This window comes from Sceloporus undulatus, chromosome 1, assembly GCF_019175285.1.
Source record: "Sceloporus undulatus isolate JIND9_A2432 ecotype Alabama chromosome 1, SceUnd_v1.1, whole genome shotgun sequence".
Taxonomy (NCBI): Eukaryota; Metazoa; Chordata; class Lepidosauria; order Squamata; family Phrynosomatidae; genus Sceloporus; species Sceloporus undulatus.
Genome location: NC_056522.1, coordinates 6,470,377 through 6,489,436, shown reverse-complemented (window position 1 = coordinate 6,489,436; position 19,060 = coordinate 6,470,377). Strand labels below are relative to the sequence as shown.

Genomic DNA, 19,060 nt, shown 5'->3' with positions numbered 1-19,060 from the left:
CCCAAGAAGTGCCTAGCGCGGGTCGCACGGAGGCGTGCGAGGTCGGGAGGCGGTGGGTGGCTCCTGCCGCTGCCTTGGCGTGGCGGGTTGTGCGGGGAGCGCACCAAGCCAGCAGGGGCACTCCTCCTCCTCCTCGGGCCTCCCGGGCCCCAAGGAAGTGCTAGCGTGGTCACACAGAATCGCGCAGCGGAGGCAAGAGAGGAGGCGAGGTGGCGCGCACTCCCCCCGCCCAGCGCGCCAAGGCAGCAGGCAGGCAAGCCATCACCGCCTCCTCCGCTTGCGTGACTCCGCGCAACCGCGCTAGGCATCGACGTCCTTGGGCCTGGGAGGCGAGGATAGGAGGAGGCTTAGTCATAGGGGTGGCTTGCCTGCCTGCGGGCCTTGGGGTGCGCCGGGTGGGCGGGGAGCGCGCCAAGCCGAGGCAGGCCCTAGCCTCCTCCGCTGGGCTCCCGCCTCCGCCTGCCGGGGCAAGCCAAGTGCCTAGCTCGTCAACGCGGAGGCCGCCGCGAAGTGGAGGAGTGCGGTGGGTGGCTGCCTGCTGCTGCCTTGTGCGCACGGAGCGGGGGAGAGAGCGCGCAAGCAGCACCCACCTCCTCCTCTGCTGGCCCGGGAGGCAGAGGAGGAGGAGGGAGGAAGGAAGAGGGAAAGGGAGGAAGGAGGAGGGAGGAGGAGAGGGGGATGGAGGGAGGAAAATGAGGGAGGAAGGACGAGGTGAAGAAGAGGCAGGAGGAGGAAGAGATAGTGGATGATATGATGAGGATGAATATGAGCCAGCTTCTGAGGCAACGACCAATGTAAGTGCTCTGATTTTACAAACTCAGCGCCATGAAAAAAAACCAAAGTCCCTGACGCAAGTACACACTTCTGAGAAGTAAAGGTGAAGAATCCGAGGGCAAACCCACTTCTTGGTTAACCACCCTTGACAGGTTCAGTAATGAATGCATAGCATGTTCAGTGTGAAACCCAAAGAGTTTGGGTTATACAATAAGCCTCTGAAATAATGCAAGAGCCATGTTTAGTAAGCCATGTTCAAGATGCCCAGAGGTGCTGTTTGGATGGGGGAGGGGGTGGCAGAAAGGGAAGTCATGTCGGGCCTCTGTCGAGGAATAATGCACAAATGCCCTCCATTTTGATCATGCCGAAAGAAACATGCATTTATATTAAACGTGTTTAAAAAAACATACCAAGTTGTTTTCGCATGTCCTCCATTTTAAAAAAAAATGTTTGCCCTCCATTTGAAAATTTTTGTCCGACAATTTGATCCTGGTTTGGAGGTCCAGACGTATAGGCAACCCTATCCACAACACAATCCACAACCGCACACCCTATACCACTATTGATTCCACGTTCAACTGCCAGAGTAGAGTCCTGGATTTGTAATTTCCAGAAGGGCATTTAGAACGTTCCATCCAGAGAGCTCTAGTGTTTCCCCAAGCGACAAACCCTAGGATTCATGTCATATAAGCAGAATTGGTCGGCGTGTAATTCGGGTAATGGGAAGGGCCCCATGGTGGGCATTTTGAAGAAAACGTAGTCTAGCCCAGTGCAGAATTAACACAGTTTGGCACCATTACTGCAATGGGAGTCTATCCTACCGTAATCCTGGATTGTGGTTAGTAAAGGGAACTACTAGAGCTGTTTTGACTGATCAGGCGAATACTTCACCAAACTACAAATCCCAACTTTCCACTATTGCCAAGGCCACATAGGTATCCTGTATCTGGATTTTTAATGTGCAACAAAAATCATACAAGGACTGAATGTGACTGCGATGGTGGGAATAATTTCCTACAGTTTTTTTTTTTAAAAAGATTTTCCAACATTTGCAAAAGTTGTTGTTCCTAAGACAGGAACTTGCGCTAAAACCCAAAGTTATGAAAGTCCCAGCTTTCTGATGTTGGGGAGGTACCCAGTGAACAGGAATTACCTCAAGAAAAGAAGGAATTGTGAATTTTTAGGAAGGAAAATTTTTTTGATGTAAGAGGAACTAAAATGGACCAATTCAGCTATCCAGCAAGAGGTTGCTTTAAATGGTTGACTGAATCCTGTATGCATTTAATAATCATGAACAATGGCAAGGAAAAATGAGCCGAAGCCCATGGGCCCTAACCAAATAAAATTTTTAGTCACAAATGAACGTTTTAACTGGGCCGTAGATTGCAACAGATTTGAGACATTGGGTACATCTACCATAATTGTATGAAATAATCCAGTTTGATACCCTTTACGTGCCAGAACTGCCATCCCACGGAATCTTTGCCATGACATTCAAGGATGGTTTTTACTACTCATACTCTGCCAAAGAGTGCTGGTGCCGCGCAACCTACAAACGTCCAGGTTCTAGAGACGAACCATGGCAGTTAAGTGGTGTCCGAACTGCAATTAGTTCCTACAGTGTGGAGGCACCAATGAAAATCATTCAGTCATGCCTAAAATCTTCTGTTAATGCTGTGTTTCATTGCTTTGGGTCACTTGCTCTCATTTCTTTGAATGCCTAAACTGATTTCTAATGCTCAACAGAAGTTTTCTGATGTTGCAATGCAAGACATTGTGGACTTGAAGGAAAATCTCTTCCAGGCGAGCCTTTCCAAACTAACCTCCGAGCCTAAATTAACCAAAATTGAGATCCATTCCACCTCGTTTCACCGCCTCTCCTGTGGTCTCTTGGAATAATTAGACCTGGTTGCCAATCCTTAGTTACAAAATTGGTAACTAAGTAAACTGTACGGGAAGATATTGTATTGTGTTTGTGTCCGTGATGTGTATGTGTCTTTTAGTCAGAAGGAGGGAGGGTTAATGAATGAGGTGAAATTTGTAGTAATTGTCTGTATATTCCTGTTTTTATTTGAACTGTTGTTACGACCAGATCCTGGAAAGGAGAGGCGGGATTTATTATTATTATTAGTATTATTATTATTATTATTATTATTATTATGATTATTATTATTATATTACGATATTATTTGGGGATGCCATGTCCCCACCCTGCAGCGATTTCTGGGTGTCCTCCTCATCTCGATGCGACCAGGTACAAACATGATTTCCTTCATGTTTTTGTTGGGAAGATTGAATAAACTAACTGAATTTCTCCTCTGGTGCAAATGGAACAGATGTTCAGTCATTTTTGAAGAAATTTCCCTAATTCACAGATATCAGATTAAGGGTGGAAGAATCTGGAGGTTTAAAATTTTTGAATTCAGGAAAAAAAAACTGAGAATGAGAATATTTTTTCCCATTCCTACAGGCAGAGATTCTTGGAAGTGCATCTGTTGAACAGACTATGCTGGTTTGATGTGCATCCTCGCTAGAAGGGCAAACGACTCAAATGGACCTGAGGTCAATTCATTTGAACTTAGCACGATGAATTCAACTATATGAACAGTCTGAGGAAAATAATCAGAAGAAACCAAAAACAGGAAAGCCGGCAGTGGAGACGTCAGATGGAGAAAGAACGTCCTTTCCGTCCCTTATGATAACTTAGATGATTGATCCCGTGTGAATGAACTTTCACATGAAACGTTGCACGGATCTTGTCATTGTCCCGTCAGGGAAGTGGAATCGTCCCGTCCACTTCACTGACGTTTAGATGTGCAGGAAGCAACATGAAGGTATGAAGGTCTTTCACGCGATCTCTGTCACGGACAGGATAAGGATGGTTTTTCCTCCCCCTGCCAACTGAATATCGATAGTGTTTGTTCCTTCCTCATTAGGGGATCCATACGCTCCAAGTTTTCATCAGATGTAAATGGTCCAGCATCTCACCTTGTTTCATACTTTTGATAAAGTCTCGGCAAAAATCACAAAATCTGTCAGAAATAAAGCAAAAAGTACAATTAACCTGGAAGCCAGAGGGCTTGACTCTGCATTATTGAAATTTAGCGTTCAAGGCTGCCTTTGAATTTCAGTTTCTGCATGATGTTTTGAGGGACTGGATGGTTCTCCCAATTGCTTTCCGGAGGTGGTTCCTCACCTTAACAGTTACAACATGGTCTTCCATCCATGCCAGGAACAGTCTGTATCTGCTGAATGTGCCCAATGTAGATGTGTGTGAACTTCGTTTTTCCATTGGCCCTATGTAAAATGGTCCAACTTTGGTTGTTTTTGATCAAACTTGTCAAAATGTGTGAATTCTTTCATAAAGTGTGGGAAGCACACAGGATTTAAAACATGATGGTGAAAAGGAAAGTCCAAAGAATTTGTCCAGCAGTGCCAGTGGTACCTTATGTACATTTATTGTCACATGAGTATTACAGTGCGTCAATTAAGTCCATATCAGCGTGACGTTTTTATGCATTTCAGAAAGTGCACATGTAAAATAAAGGACAGGGCTCCTGTCCCTTTCATGAGGTTTGGGTAGAAGAGAAAAATTTCGCACCATGCAAGCAGGGGTTGGCTTCAATGGCAAAAACCACTTGCTGAAATTTCAGCTTCTAAAGAAGCAGTAAAGGAAACAGGGAGCTCGGGCCCTTATTTCACTAGGCCAGAATACTAACTCTATTTTGTTGTTGTGTTTCCTTTCCTCAGGGAGTGTTATGACTTATGAGATCCTAATGTGCCCCTATTAGAGGGGTTTCTTGGAAAGATTTGTGTCATAGGGGGTTTGAATTTAGCTTCGCTAGCTGAGGGATTGTCACTTTGCCAAAAGTACGCAATGGTCTTCCATGGCCAAGCGAGAGTCAACCCCTGCTCTCTGGAAGTCATACACTCAGGCTGAAACCACTACAACCAGCTGGCCCCAAAATGCAGTAGGTTATACTCATAAGACTGCCAAATAAAGATGCTTCGGGCCTCTTTTGGAGTATGCTGTTGAAAGGATGCATGCAATCTAAGAACCGAAGCTGCGCACCAAAGCTGCACGCCAGTTGATTAGGAATGGAGTGTGGCTTTGGCGCACCTCCGGACGCTTAGGATCCACGCATCATTTAAACCATACTCAAAAGACCCGAAGCGCGTTAAGGTGGGTCAGTCTGTAACAGGCCTCTTTTCATAGAGAACCGGCAATGTCCGTAGGGGATTTGAGTGGTGTGTTTGTGACGTGACTCTGGTAAGACCAGGTGTTCAGTTCCCATTTCCAGCTCGACATGTAAAGGCAGAACAGCAAACGTGGCCATCTATAGAATCAGGTTTTGTGAATCATAGAGTTGAAGTGACCCAAAGGGCCATCCCTCCAATGCCATTCAGGAAGACAACAATCAAAGCTTCCCTGACAGATGGCCTCTGTTAAAGACCTCCAAAGAAGGAGCTCCACCAAAATTCTTCACAGACGTCTTCCACTGTTGAGCAGGCGCTTACTGTAGGACATTCCGCCTAATTTTTAGAGGGGGGATCTCTTTTCTTCTGGTTCGATGGCGGTACACATAATTCTCCTTCTAGAAATTATTTTCTCCCTGAACTATAGCACTAGAGCTCGTAGCGAAAATTCTTTAGCTTCTCAATTAAACTACAAAATCCTGGGACTCCAGGCGGATGGAACCATCCGCTATAAATTGTTGCGATACGGACAGGCCTCAGACTCGTACCAATTTTTTACCACCTCCTTAACCTTTTGAGACTTGTGTCCAACTGACGCTCATAAAGCTTCTCACCTCCATGCGAAGAACTCGGTGGAGAAAATAATCACCCAACACCAGGATATTATTAAAAGGAACTGTTGATATTATATCAGTGAGTCATACATAATAATGTATTAAAATGGAAAGGTACAAAATTGAAATAATACTTTCGGAGTCATGTAAAGAATCTTTTGTCAAGATGACATTTTATGTTTTTTTTGTGTTTTTTGGTGTTTGTTTCGTTTCATCATACATGTTTCAATAACACATTTTAAAATGACAGTTAAAGTAATCATTTAATATGGTTTTGTGGAAGAAAGACGCTCAACTCACACAATTTTTGGCTTTTGTTGGCATGAAATCTTGACATAAATCTTGGGTTCCCAAAAACCACGTAAATGGTGGTAAAAATATTAAATGCTCCAACTCATTTAAGAAAAATAAACAGGCTTTACAAAACCCCCTCCTGATCCTTAACTCAGCCACGCCTCCTGTTATTCTGCACTTAACAATATATACATTCATGATGTCCAAGGAAGACAGCCCTGAATGTTCATTGAAAACAGCTTGGTGAAGAAAAACCAAAAAACCTAATGACCATTATGCAGCCTGACAGCGACAATTATACGTCGTTTTTCTTTGTTCTTTAAAGAAAAAGGACATGAATTTTCAGCAGCAGAAAGCACGTTAAAAAAACCATGCCATGGAAACAGGGAAGAACAGTTATGGGCAAAGTCAAGTCTGGAGCAAAAAGCTATAGCCCAGAAACAGTGGATAGTCCAAAAAATAGATGAAGAGAAAAATGAATCACATTCCTGGAGTTTAAACGTGTTCTTAAAAGTCCAATGAAAAACAAGAAGTAGACACGGACTGGTTTTTAGTCACCACTCAACTCCCCCCCCTTGTAAATCAACAGACTTCATTAAAATCACGACTCGTAACCTAAATGCCTAAAGGCAATCAGATCCTGTTTTGATCTTGGGAATAAGCATGGTCTCCGGGTTAGTATCTGGATGAGAGGGCACAAATTAAATACGAGATACTATAAGGCTATATTTCAGAGAAGGAACTGGCAAAAGCTGCCCTCTGAGGACTCCTTGCCTAAGAAAACACCTATGAAACCTATGGAGTTACTTGAAAGGTGCGCGGACAACACCGCACAAAAGCAAGTCTCTCTGTGCGTGCACACATCGCGTCCCAGATAAAACGTTTAGAGGGACGTGGAGACGTGTGCACATACAGGGAACCACAACACACGGCACTACGTCTAGACTCTTCCCTATGATCGACGATGCATCGGTTACAGAGCATACATAGTACACCTTGATCTTGTAGCGTTTCCGCCTCGGCTGCCCTGAGGCTTCTCTCTTCTCTGCATCTTCATAGATGACGCCACGACGTCATAACGAGGCAACTAGGGGGGTGGGTGCCGTGTGGCGGCGTGGGGGGGGGGGGGGGGGGGGGGGCGGGGTGAGTGTTGGGGGTGGGGGGGGGGGGGGGACGACAGAGAAGGGGGGGGGGGGGGGGGGGGGGGTTGGGGGGGGGCGCGTGGGCAGTGAACTGGCTGCGCGATACTGGGCATGGTAAGGGCAAGTCGCGCGGCGGTAATATAACAGGGGGAAAAAAAAAAAAAAAAAAAAAAAAAAAAAAAAAGAAAAAAAAAAAAGCCCCGATAAATCTAGTATTCATTGGTGGACCTCTCATCCAGAACTAACCAGGAGATGACCATGCTTATCTTCCAAGATCAAACGATCTGAGGCCTTTAGGGCATTTAGGTAGAGTCGTGATTACTGAAGCCCTGTTGAACTTCAAAGGGGGGGGAGTGGTGACTAAAACCAGTCCGTGTCTAATTCTGTTTTTCATTGGAATTTTAAGAACAACGTAAACTCCAGAATGTGATTACTTTTTCTTCCATCTATTTTGTGACTATCCACTTGTTTTATGTGGTATAGCTCTTGCGTCAGACTTGAATTTGCCCCATAACTGTCTCTTTCCCGTGTTCCAGTGCATGGTTTTTTTAAACGTGATTTCTGCTGCTGAAATTAATGTCTTTTTCTTTTAAAGAACAAAGAATACGTATTAATTGTCGCTGTCAGCTGCATAATGGTCATAGGTTTTGGTTTTTCTTCACCAAGCTGTTTTCCAATGAAATCAGTGGCTGTCTTCCCTTGGACACTAATGAATGTATATATTGTTAAGTGCAGAATACACAGAAGAGTGGCTGAGTTAAGGATCAGAGGGGGTTGTAAAGCCGTTTTATTTTTTTAAATGAGTTGGAGCATTTAATATTTTTTACCACCATTTACGTGGTTTTGGGGAACCCATGATGTCAAGATCTCATCCAAACAAGCCAAAATTTGTTTGAGTTGAGCGTCTTTCTTCCACAAACACATATTTTAAATGATACTTTAACTGTCCATTTTAATGTTTTATTGAACATGTACTGAGGAAAAGAAACAAACAAACAAAAACACAAAAAAAACATAAAAATGTCATCTTGACAAAAGATTAAACATGACTCAGAAGTATTTATTCAATTTGTTCACTTTCCATTTAATACATTATACTGTATGACTCAACTGAGATAATATAAACAGTTCATTTTAATAATATCCTGGTGTTGGGCTGATTATTTTTCCCACCGAGTTCTTGCGCATGGATGGGGAGAAGCTTTATGACGTCAGTTGGAACAAGTCTCAAAAGGTAAGGAGGTAAAAATATTGGTACTGAGTCTGAGGCCTGTCCGTATCACAAATTATAGCGCTATGGTTCCATCCCATGGAGTCCCAGGATTTGTAGTTTTAATGAGAAGCAAGAATTTTCTGCTACAGAGCTCTAGTGCTATAGTTCAGGGAGACAATATTCTAGAAAGAGAATCTGTGTACCAGCATCGAACCAGAAGAAAGAGATCCCACCTAAACATTAGGAGGAATGTCCTTACAGTAAAGCTGGCTCAACATGGAAGACGCTCCTGTGAAGAATTTGGTGGAGTCTCCTTCTTTGGAGGTCTTTAAACAGATGGCCATCTGCAGGGAAGCTTTGATTGTGTCTTCCTGAATGGCATTGGACTGGATGGCCTTGGGGTCACTTCCAACTCTATGATTCACAAAACCCTGGATTCTAGGCATGCCACCATTTGCTGTCTGCCATTTACATGGCGAGCTGGGAAGTGGGAACTGAACCCTGGTCTTACAGAGTCACAGTCCAACACTCAAATCCCTACGTACATGCAGGGTCTCCTATGAAAGAGAGGCCTGTTACAGACGGCCAAAATAAAGCTGCTTCGGGTCTCTTTGGAGGTATGCTGTTTAAATGATGCGTGGATCTAAGAGTCCGGAGGTCGCGCCAAAGCCACCTCCATTCCTAAGCAGGGAGTGCAGCTTTGGTGCAGCTTTCGGATTCCTTAGATGCATGCATCATTTCAACAGCAACCCCAAAGAGGCGAAGCAGCTTTATTTTGGCAGTCTGTATGAGTATAACCTAACTGCATTTTGGGGCCAGCATGGTGTAGTGGTTTCAGTCTGAGTGTATGACTCCAGAGAGCAGGGTTTGACCTCCGCTTGGCCATGGAAGCCCATTGAGTAATCTTGGCCAAGTGACACTCACTCAGCCTTAGAGGAAGCTAAAGCAAACCCCCCTGAACAAATCTTTCCAAGAAACCCTCTAATGGGTCACATTAGGATTCCATAAGTCAAACTACCTGAAGGAACACAACAACAAATAGAGTTATATTGCCAGGTGAAAATAAGGACCGAGCTCCTGTTCCTTTAATGCTCTGTAGAAGCTGAATTTCAGCAAGTGGTTTTTGCCATTGAAGCAACACCCTGCTTGCATTGTGAGAAAGTTTCTTCTTCTACAAACTCATGAAAGGGACAGGAGCCCTGTCCTTTATTTTACCTGGCAATCGGAAATGCATTAAAAAAGTCAAGCTGATATGGACTTAATGAAGCACTGTAATACTTCATGTACAAATAATGTTCATAATGTACCACTGGCACTGCTGGACAAATCTTGACTTCCTTTTCACCACAGTTTAAATCCGTGGTGTTCCCACCAACGTTTATGAAAGAATCCACACATTTTTGACAAGTTTTGCATCAAACAACAACCAAAGTTTGGGACCATTTATACATAGGCAAGGAACAAACGAAGTTCCACAAACATCTACATTGGGCACATTCAGCAGATACAGATGTTCCGGGCATGGAGAAGACCATGTGTAACTGTTAAAGTGAGGACACCTCGCAGGAAAAATTGGTGAGAACTCTAATCCAGTCCCTCAAACATCACTGAAGACACTGAAATTCAAAGGCAGACTTGAACGCTAAATTCAAAGCTGCAGCAGCAAACCTCTGGCTTCCAGGTTTTTAATTGTACTTTTTGCTTTATTTATGAAAGATTTTGTGATTTTGGAGACTTTTATCAAAGTATGAACAAGGTGGATGCTGACCCATCTTACATCTGAGAAAAACTGGAGAGTATGGATCCCATATGAGGAAGGAAACACTATAGATATTCCGTTGGCAGAGGGGAGTGAAAAACCCATCCTTATCCTGTCCGTGACAAGATCGGTGAAAGACATCTTACCTTCAGGTTGATCCTGCCATAACGGTCAGTGAAGTGGACGGACAGATTTCCACTTCCCTGACGGGACAAGACAAGACAGTGCAACGTCATGTGAAAGTCATTCACACGATCAATCATATAAGTTATAAGGACAGGACAAGGACGGTTCTTTCTTCCACTGACGTCTGCCACGACGGCGTTTTTCCTGTTGTGGTTCTTCTGATTATGTCCTTCACCTGTTTTCATATAGTTGAATTCCATAGTGCTAAGTTCAAATAATTGAACTCAGGGTCCATTCTGAAGTCGTTTGTGCACTTCTAGAGAGAGGCACATCAAACCAGCATAGTCTGTTCCACAGATGCAATTCCAAGATCTCTGCCTGTAGAATGGGAAAAATCTTCTCATTCTCAGTTTTTTTCGCTTGATTCAAAAATTTTAAACCTCAGATTCTTTCCACCCTTAATCTGATATCTGTGAATTAGGGAAATTCTCAAAAAATGACTTGAAACATCTGTCTCATGTGCACCAGAGAAATCATTTATTCAATAATTCCCAACATGAAGGAAATCATGTTGTACCTGTCCGGCCTGTTAGAGATGAGGAGACACCCAGAAATAGCTGCAGGGTGGGGACATTGCCTCCCCAAATAAGATATAATAGATAATAATAATATAATAATACTAATCTAAAAAAATAAAATAAAGAATAATTAATAATAATAATAATAAATCCCGCCTCGCCTTTCCAGGGATCTGTGTCGGGTAACAACCGTCAAATAAAACAGATATACAGACATCTAAAATTTCCTAATTCCCTAACCCTCCCTCCTCTGCAAAATGACAACATAAACATCAAGACACAAACACATAACAATATTCCAGTACCAAGTGTACTTAGTTACAAGTTTGTAACTAAGGATTGGCACAGGTCGAATTTATTTCCAAGAACCATCAGGAGAGCGGTGAAGGAGTGAATGGATCAATTTGGTTAATTTAGCTGGAGGTTAGTCTGGAAAGGCTCGCTGGAAGAGATTTTTTTCCTTCAGTCCAAATGTCTGGCATGCAACATCAGAAACTTCTGTTGAGCATTTAGAAATACAGTTTAGAGCATTCAAAAGAAAGGGAGTGACCAAGCAATGCAACACAGCAACAGAAAGTTCTAGGCTGAATGATTTCATTGGTGCATCCACACTGTAGAAATAATGCCTGTTCGACACCACTTTAACTGCCAGGGTTCCGTTCCTATAGAACCCTGGAGTTTGTAGTGTTGCGAGGCACAGCACGTCTTTGGCAGAGTAGTAAAAAATCCTTGAATGTAATGGCAAAGATTCCGTGGGATGGCAGTATGGCACGTAAAGGGTATCAAAACTGGATTCATTTCAACAATGTAGATGTACCCAATGTCTCAATCTTGCAATCTAAGGCCCAGTTAAAACGTTCATTTGGGGAATAAAAATTTTATTGGTAGGGCAATGGGCTCCATTTTTTCCTTGCCATTGTACATGATTAATGCATACAGATCAGTCAAAACATTTAAAAGCAACTCCCTTGGCCGGGATAGATGAATGTCCATTTAAGTTCCTCTTACATTCAAAAATTTTCCTCCTAAAAATCAAATTCCTTCTTTCTTGAGTTATATCATGTTTCACTGGTACGTCCCCAACATCAGAAAGCTGGACTTCATAACCTTTTGGTTTCAGCCACAAGTCCTGTCTTAGGAACAAACAACTTTTGCAAATGTTGGAAAATCTTTATTTTAAAAAAAAAAACTGTGGAAAACTTATCCCACATCGCATTCACATTCAGTCCTTGTATGATTTTTGTCTGCACATAAAAATCCAGGATCCAGGATTACCGTATGCGGCTGGCAAGTTGGGAAAGTTGGGGTTGTAGTTGGGTGAAGTATCAGCCTGATCAGTCAAAAGCTCTAGTAGTGCTTTACTAAACCACAAATCCCAGGATACGGTAGGATAGAATCATTGCAGTAAGTGGTGCACAAACTGTTTTAATTCTGCACTGTGGCTAGACTACGTTTTCCTTCAAAATCCCACCATGGGCCCTTTCCCATTACAGAATTACAAGCGACAATTCTCTTTATAGGACATGAATCCAGGTTTGTCGCTTGGGGAAACACTAGAGTTCTCTGATTAAAGTTCTAAATGCCTTCTGAAATTACAAATCCCAGGACTCTACTATGGCAGTGAAAGTGGAATCATAGTGGTATAGGGGTGCGGTGTGGATAGGGTGGCTTATAGTCTGGACCTCCAAACCAGGACAAATGTAGACAAAATTTTCAAATGGAGGGCACATTTTTTTAAAATGGAGGACAGGCTGAAAAAAATTGATGTTTTTTTAAAACGTTACTATAAATGCATGTTTCTTAGGCATGATCAAAATGGAGGGCATTTTGGCATTATTCCTATACAGAGGCCAGAAATGTACTTCCCTTTCTGGCCACCCCCTCCCCCCATTCCAAACAGCACTTTGGGCATTGAACATGGCTTTACTTAACATGGCCTCTGCATATTCAGAGGCTTATTGTATAACCAAACTCTTTGGGTTTCACACTGACACATGCATGCATTTCATACTGAACATGTCAAGGTGGTTTAACAAGAAGTGGGTTTTGCCCTCGGATTCAACTGTACTTCTCAGAAGTGTGTACTTGGTCAAGGGACTTTGGTTTTTTTCACTGCGCATGAGTTTGTAAAAATCAGAGCAACTTACATTGGTCGTGCCTCAAAGCGGCTCATATCATCATCATCATCAGCATCATCACTATCCTCTTCCTCCCCTCCTCTTCTTCCCTCGTCCTTCCTCCCATTCCTCCCTCCATCCTCCCTCCCTTCCTCCCTCCTCCTTCCTCCCTCCCTCCTTCCTTCCTCCTCCTCCTCCCTCTGCCTCCCGGGCCCAAGCAGAGGAGGAGGTGGGTGGCTGCCTTGGCGCGCTCTCCCACGCTCGTGCGCAAGGCAGCAGGCAGGCAGCCACCCACCGCCTCCTCCACTTCGCGCGCGCCTCCGCGTGACCGCGCTAGGCACTGGCTGGCCCGGCAGGCGGAGGCGGAGCCAGAGAGGAGGCAGAGGTGCCTGCCTGCTTGGCGCGCTCCCCCGCCCACCCGCGCACCAGGCAGCAGGCAGGCAGCCACCCACCCTGCCTCAGCCCCTCCTCTGCCTCCGCCTCCCAGGCCCAAGGAAGTGCCTAGCGCGGTTTGCGCGGAGGCACGCAAGGCGGAGGAGGCGGTGGATGGCTGCCTGCCTGCTGCCTTGGCGGCGCGGGCAGGGGGAGCGCGCCCCTCGCCTCCTCCTCTGCCTCCGCCTTGCGCGATTCTGTGTGACCACGCTAGGCACTTCCTTGGGCCCGGGAGGCAGAGGAGGAGCGGAGGTGCCTGCCTGGCTTGGTGCGCTCCCCGCACACCCGCACGCCAAGGCAGCAGGCAGGGGAAGCCACCAACCGCCCTCCTCCGCCTCGCACGCCTCCGGGCGACCGCGCTAGGCAACTTCCTTGGGCCCGGGAGCAGAGGCAAGGAGGAGGCGGAGGACGGAGGTGCCTGCCTGGCTTGGCGCCGCTCCCCGCCCGCCCGCACGACAAGGCATCAGGCAGGGAGCACAACCCACCGCCTCCTCCGCCGCGCACCCTCATGCGACCGCGCTACCTTCCATTGGGCCCGGGAGGCGGAGGCGGAGCCAGAGAGGAGGAGGAGCGGTGGCTGAGGCCCGCCGGCTGCATGAGCAGCCGCGCTGGCCAGAAGAAGAGGAGGGAGGAGAGGAGGAGGAGGAGGAGGAGGAGGGTGGCCGTGGGCGGGGCAGTCCTGCCTTTGGCGCAAAACCGGACCGGGACCAGAGCGCCAAAAGCGGGTTTGTCCCCGCCTACCGGCGGGATTGACATCCCTAGAAGGGCCATAAAGTAAGTGGAGGGGAAGGGAACAACTTCCAGCAGGGAAACAGCAAGTTAAGGATGGGGAACTGGGAATTAACTGTTCCACAGTCTACATGTTTCTCCTCCTTTCTTATCCCCTTCTGGTTGTTTATCCCCAAACCAGGGGCCCTTCCACACTACAGATATAGTGTGATACTCCACTTAAGTTCTGTGACTGCACCCATGATGGTTGCCAGTGTGGCGTAGTAGTTGGAGTGTTGGAGTACAACTCCAGAGACCAAGTAACATCGAAACAATGATACCTTTATGTGGGCTGACCAAATGCACATGTTGCAAGCTTTCAAGTCACACTGGCTTTTTCACAGGCAACGTGTTAAAAACAATGGGAGGAAAAAAATGCCTTTTGTGCTCTGCTCTTAGTTCAGATGGCAGGAGTGGCTATTTTGCAGGGTGGCACCTTCCCCTTGGCCATGGGGGTCACTGGGAGATTCTCCACGTCCAGGAAATTAATGTCCATTTGCAACTCAAAGCAAGAGCTTTCCTTGACTCCATCATGTCTCCTTCCTTTGCGAAGCCACAGGCGCCTTTGTAGGTGAGAACTCTGGAATTTCTTAAGAAGCCTTCATGTGTTTCATCAGGAAAACTTTTGTGTGATGCTGGGGTAAAACATGCCAATTATTTGGTTGGTCTATAAAGGTATAATGTTTGGATGTTATTGGATTATATGGCCAACACGGCCACCCCTGGATGTTTTTTGATTTCAAGATACTGCATTTAGCCATAATGGGGAATCCTAAAGAGAGAGCCAGGCACTGGAGAAACATACCTCCTACGATGGTAAAACTATTTTTGTCTAATATTGGGACTAGATTGGCATGCTTACTCTATACCACTAAATGCCAGTTTTTCTAGCGGTCGCTTAAAATGGATGTAGCAGAAGACGTTAAAAGCCAGCCAGCATCAGAAGGGAAGCACACAGGAATTTTGTAAGCCAGCAAGCAGGCAGAGGAGGAGGCGGAGGTGCCTGCCTGGCTTGGCGCGCTCCCCGCCCGCCCGCACGCCAAGGCAGCAGGCAGGGAGCCACCCACCGCCTCCTCCGCCTCGCACGCCTCCATGCGACCGCACTAGGCACTTCATTGGGCCCGGGAGGCGGAGGCGGAGCCAGAGGAGGAGGAGGAGGCGGTGGCTGAGGGCCCGCCGGCTGCATGAGCAGCCGCGCGTGGCCAGAAGAAGAGAAGGAGGAGGAGGAGGAGGAGGAGGAGGTGGGTGGCCGTGGGCGGGGCAGTCCTGCCTTTGGCGCAAAACCGGACCGGGACCAGAGCGCCAAAAGCGGGTTTGTCCCGCCTACCGGCGGGATATGACATCCCTAGAAGGGCCATAAAGTAAGTGGAGGGGAAGGGAACAACTTCCAGCAGGGAAACAGCAAGTTAAGGATGGGAACTGGGAATTAACTGTTCCACAGTCTACATGTTTCTCCTTCCTTTCTTATCCCCTTCTGGTTGTTTATCCCCCAACCAGGGGCCCTTTCACACTACAGATATAGTGTGATACTCCACTTTAAGTTCTGTGACTGCACCCCATGAGGTTGCCAGTGTGGCGTAGTAGTTGGAGTGTTGGAGTACAACTCCAGAGACCAAGTAACATCGAAACAATGATACCTTTATTGGGCTGACCAAAATGCACATGTTGCAAGCTTTCAAAGTCACACTGGCTTTTTCATCAGGCAACGTGTTAAAACAAATGGGAGGAAAAAAATGCCTTTTGTTGCTTCTGCTCTTAGTTCAGATGGCAGGAGGGCTATTTGCAGGGTGGCACCTTCCCCTTGGCCATGGGGTCACTGGGAGATTCTCCACGTCCAGGAAATTTAATGTCCATTTGCAACTCAAAGAAGATGCTTCCTTTGGACTCCATCATGTCTCCTTCCTTTGCGAAGCCACAGGCGCCTTTGTAGGTAGAGAACTCTGAATTTCTTAAGAAGCCTTCATGTGTTTCATCAGGAAAACTTTAGGTGATGCTGGGGTAAAGCATGCCAATTTATTGGTTGGTCGAATAAAGGTATAATTGTTTGGATGTTATTGGATTTATATGGCCAACACGGCCACCCCTGGATGTTTTTTTGGATTTCAAGATACTGCATTTTAGCCATAATGGGGAAATCCTAAAGAGAGAGCCAGGGCACTGGGAGAACATACCTCCTACAAAGGTAAAACTATTTTTGTCTAATATTGGGACTAGATTGGCATGCTTTACTTCTATACCACCTAAAATGCCAGTTTTCTAGCGGTCGCTAAAATGGATGTAGCAGAAGACGTAAAAGCCAGCCAGCATCAGAAGGGAAGCACACAGGAATTTTGTAATCCAGCCAGCCAGTGATCCAAGAACTGCACTGCACTGACCTGAAAGAAATGGAATGCATCAAAATGCCAGAGGCAAGTGGAGAAGGAAGCTTTGAGGCTACCCAACAGAGAGGATGAACTGAGGTACAATTGAATACCATTGTGCAACCAGAGACATATCCTTGGCTGCCACTAACAGGACCATGACCACGGACACCAAGCATTGCTCAGGTGAGTGAAACAGAAAGTTTCTCCAACTGTCTCCATTCCTTCTGATGTGAGGAATGGATGCTTGAAGAGTCTGCTGATACAAGTTTGCAATACATATTAAATGATGCACAGATGCCAGATGTTTCTGAGCAAAAGATGGCAACTCCAAGCATGCATCTACACTGTAAAACAATAATGCAGCTCTTGACACCACTTTTAGCTGCCATGGCTCCCACCCTACAGCATCCTGGGATCTGTAGTTTGGTTAGACACCAGCACTCTTAGCCAGAGAAGGCTAAAAGCCTTGCAAAACTGCAAATCCCAGGATCCCAGAGGATGGAGCCATAGCACTTAAAGCGGTGTCAAACTGCATTATTTCTACAGTGTAGATGCACCCAGTCAGTCAGTCAACCTTTATTAGGCATAAAAAATGACATGCGTTTACAATAAATTACAATAAAATTTAAAATAAAATTTAAAATAAAATTTACAGAACTTCAGGGTCGTTGTTCGAATTTGAGTCATAGTCTTGTTGCCTCCACTAGAAAATTGACCATTAGCCTGGTTATATATGGGTTTCGATCTTCTAATAGAAATTCCACTGTTAACCCAATTAAAGAGATATTTATTTCCACTAACTTTCTTAACAATTTTTCCCTCAGAGTTATATACAGTGGACAAAACAATACAATGTGATGGAGAATGTCTGGAGCTTGATCACAGTGACATACATGATTCAAAAATGGGGTCTGCTGATATCTACCCCTTGTCACATTTGATGGATGTACATTTAGTCTTGCAAACAAAAAGGCCTTTCTTGACACCTGCAATGAGAGTGTTTGAAGATAATCCGGTATCCTACCCTGCAAGGGGGGGATACCGAGCATCGCTGGGGAACACACTCTGGGCGGAGTTGGATATGTCAGTTGGTGTTCTCTCTCTGCAAGGCAGGCCCTAATAGATTCAAGGCACTCATTTTCGGTTAATAGAAGGAGAGAATCCAAATTTAAACCTACAGAAATTAGTTTACTTTCATAAAATTTTGCCCATCTGCCATAGTAAACATCAGATAGTAGGAAACATAAAAGACTGAGTCTATTAGGCCTGAAATGTATCTTAAACCAAAACCTATAGTTCATCAACCAGGCTTCAGTTTCAAGAGCATTCAATCCCAGTTCCGCATAGAGAGTCAGATGGTGTACACATGGCAGAACAGATAACAATCTCCTGAAAAAATGAGTCTGCAAATGTTCAATTCCTTATTAAAGGCTGGAATCCAGTTGAATATGCTGTAAAGTAATTGTGGTCTTAATTTGGCTTTGTAAATTTTTAAGGCCGCTAGGAAATCCTTACTCTCAGGAAGTTCCTCCTAACGTTGAGGTGGAATCTCTTTTCCTGCAGCTTGCATCCATTAATTGGACGATTTCCCAATGAAGGTGGGTGAGAGTCTACTGTGGTCATAAAGGCAGGTAGATCAGCCACAAATAGATTAAACAGATGAGGTGCCAACACACAACCCTATCTGACTCCTATACCAGAGTGGATAGGGTCTGTTAATAGGCACAATTCAGAAAATTTCACTCTACAATGATTATTTGTATGGAGTTGGCTTAAAAGAAACAACAATCGAGGATCTATATTTAGCCTAGCCAACTTATCCCAAAGTAAAGGCCGGTGAATTGAATCAAAAGCAGCCTTCAGATCAACAAAAGCCGCATATAGTTTACCTTTAGGGCATGAGATATATTTGTTTACAAGGAATGAAAGCACTGTTATGGGTCTGGTCTGGGCTCTGTTCTGGGTCCCCTTGTGTTTTCTCTCTGCACACTATCCTTAGGTAAACTCATTAGCTCTTTTGGTTTTTCCTACCATCTCTATGCCGATGACACCCAGTTATATCTTTCCACCCCTGACCTTTCTCAAAGGCTTGAAGAGCAAGTCTCATCTTGCCTCACAGCTGTCTCGCAGTGGATGCGCCATCAGCGTTTGAAGCTGAACATGTTCAAGACAGAGCTTCTTGTCTTTCCTCCTAAGTCCACCCTTCAAGACTCCTTTTCTGTCTCTGTGGACAACATTTCTATTCAACCAGTCCAGCAAGCCCACAGTCTTGGCTTTATCTTTGACTCTTCTCTGTTGTGTATCCCTCAGATCCAGACCACAGCCAAGGCTTGTAGATTCTTTTTGTACAATATTGCCAAAATCCGACCATATCTCTCCGCCTCTACTGCCAAGATCCTGGTCCATGCCCTAGTGGTCTCACAACTTGATTACTGTAACATCCTCCTGGCTGGGCTTCCTCTTTCTCACCTCCGTCCTTTAATCTCTGTTCAGCATTCAGCTGCACACATTATCACTTCCACCCACCGCTCTGACCACATCTCTCCTGTGTTGGCATCCCTTCACTGGCTCCCACTCCCTTTCCTCATTCAGTACAAGCTCCTGCTGTTGACGTTTAAAGCCCTCCATGGGCTGGCCCCTCCTTACTTATCAGACCTTATTTCTCCTCACCTTCCCACTCGGA

At 45.4% G+C, this 19,060-nt stretch overlaps 2 protein-coding genes across 2 annotated transcripts in view; one reads left to right on the top strand and one right to left on the bottom strand.

The window, feature by feature from the left end:
* Positions 1 to 19,060, bottom strand: part of C1H8orf74 (chromosome 1 C8orf74 homolog) — a 601,672-nt gene that overhangs the window by 387,355 nt on the left and 195,257 nt on the right. The gene's annotated exons all lie outside the window — the stretch shown is intronic.
* PINX1 (PIN2 (TERF1) interacting telomerase inhibitor 1) overlaps positions 15,732 to 19,060 on the top strand; it is a 100,424-nt gene continuing 97,095 nt past the window's right edge. Inside the window, exon 1 of the mRNA XM_042466393.1 lies at positions 15,732 to 16,560. Coding sequence (XP_042322327.1) covers positions 16,533 to 16,560 — 28 coding nt within the window. The 5' untranslated portion in view covers positions 15,732 to 16,532. The remainder of the gene's footprint in view (positions 16,561 to 19,060) is intronic.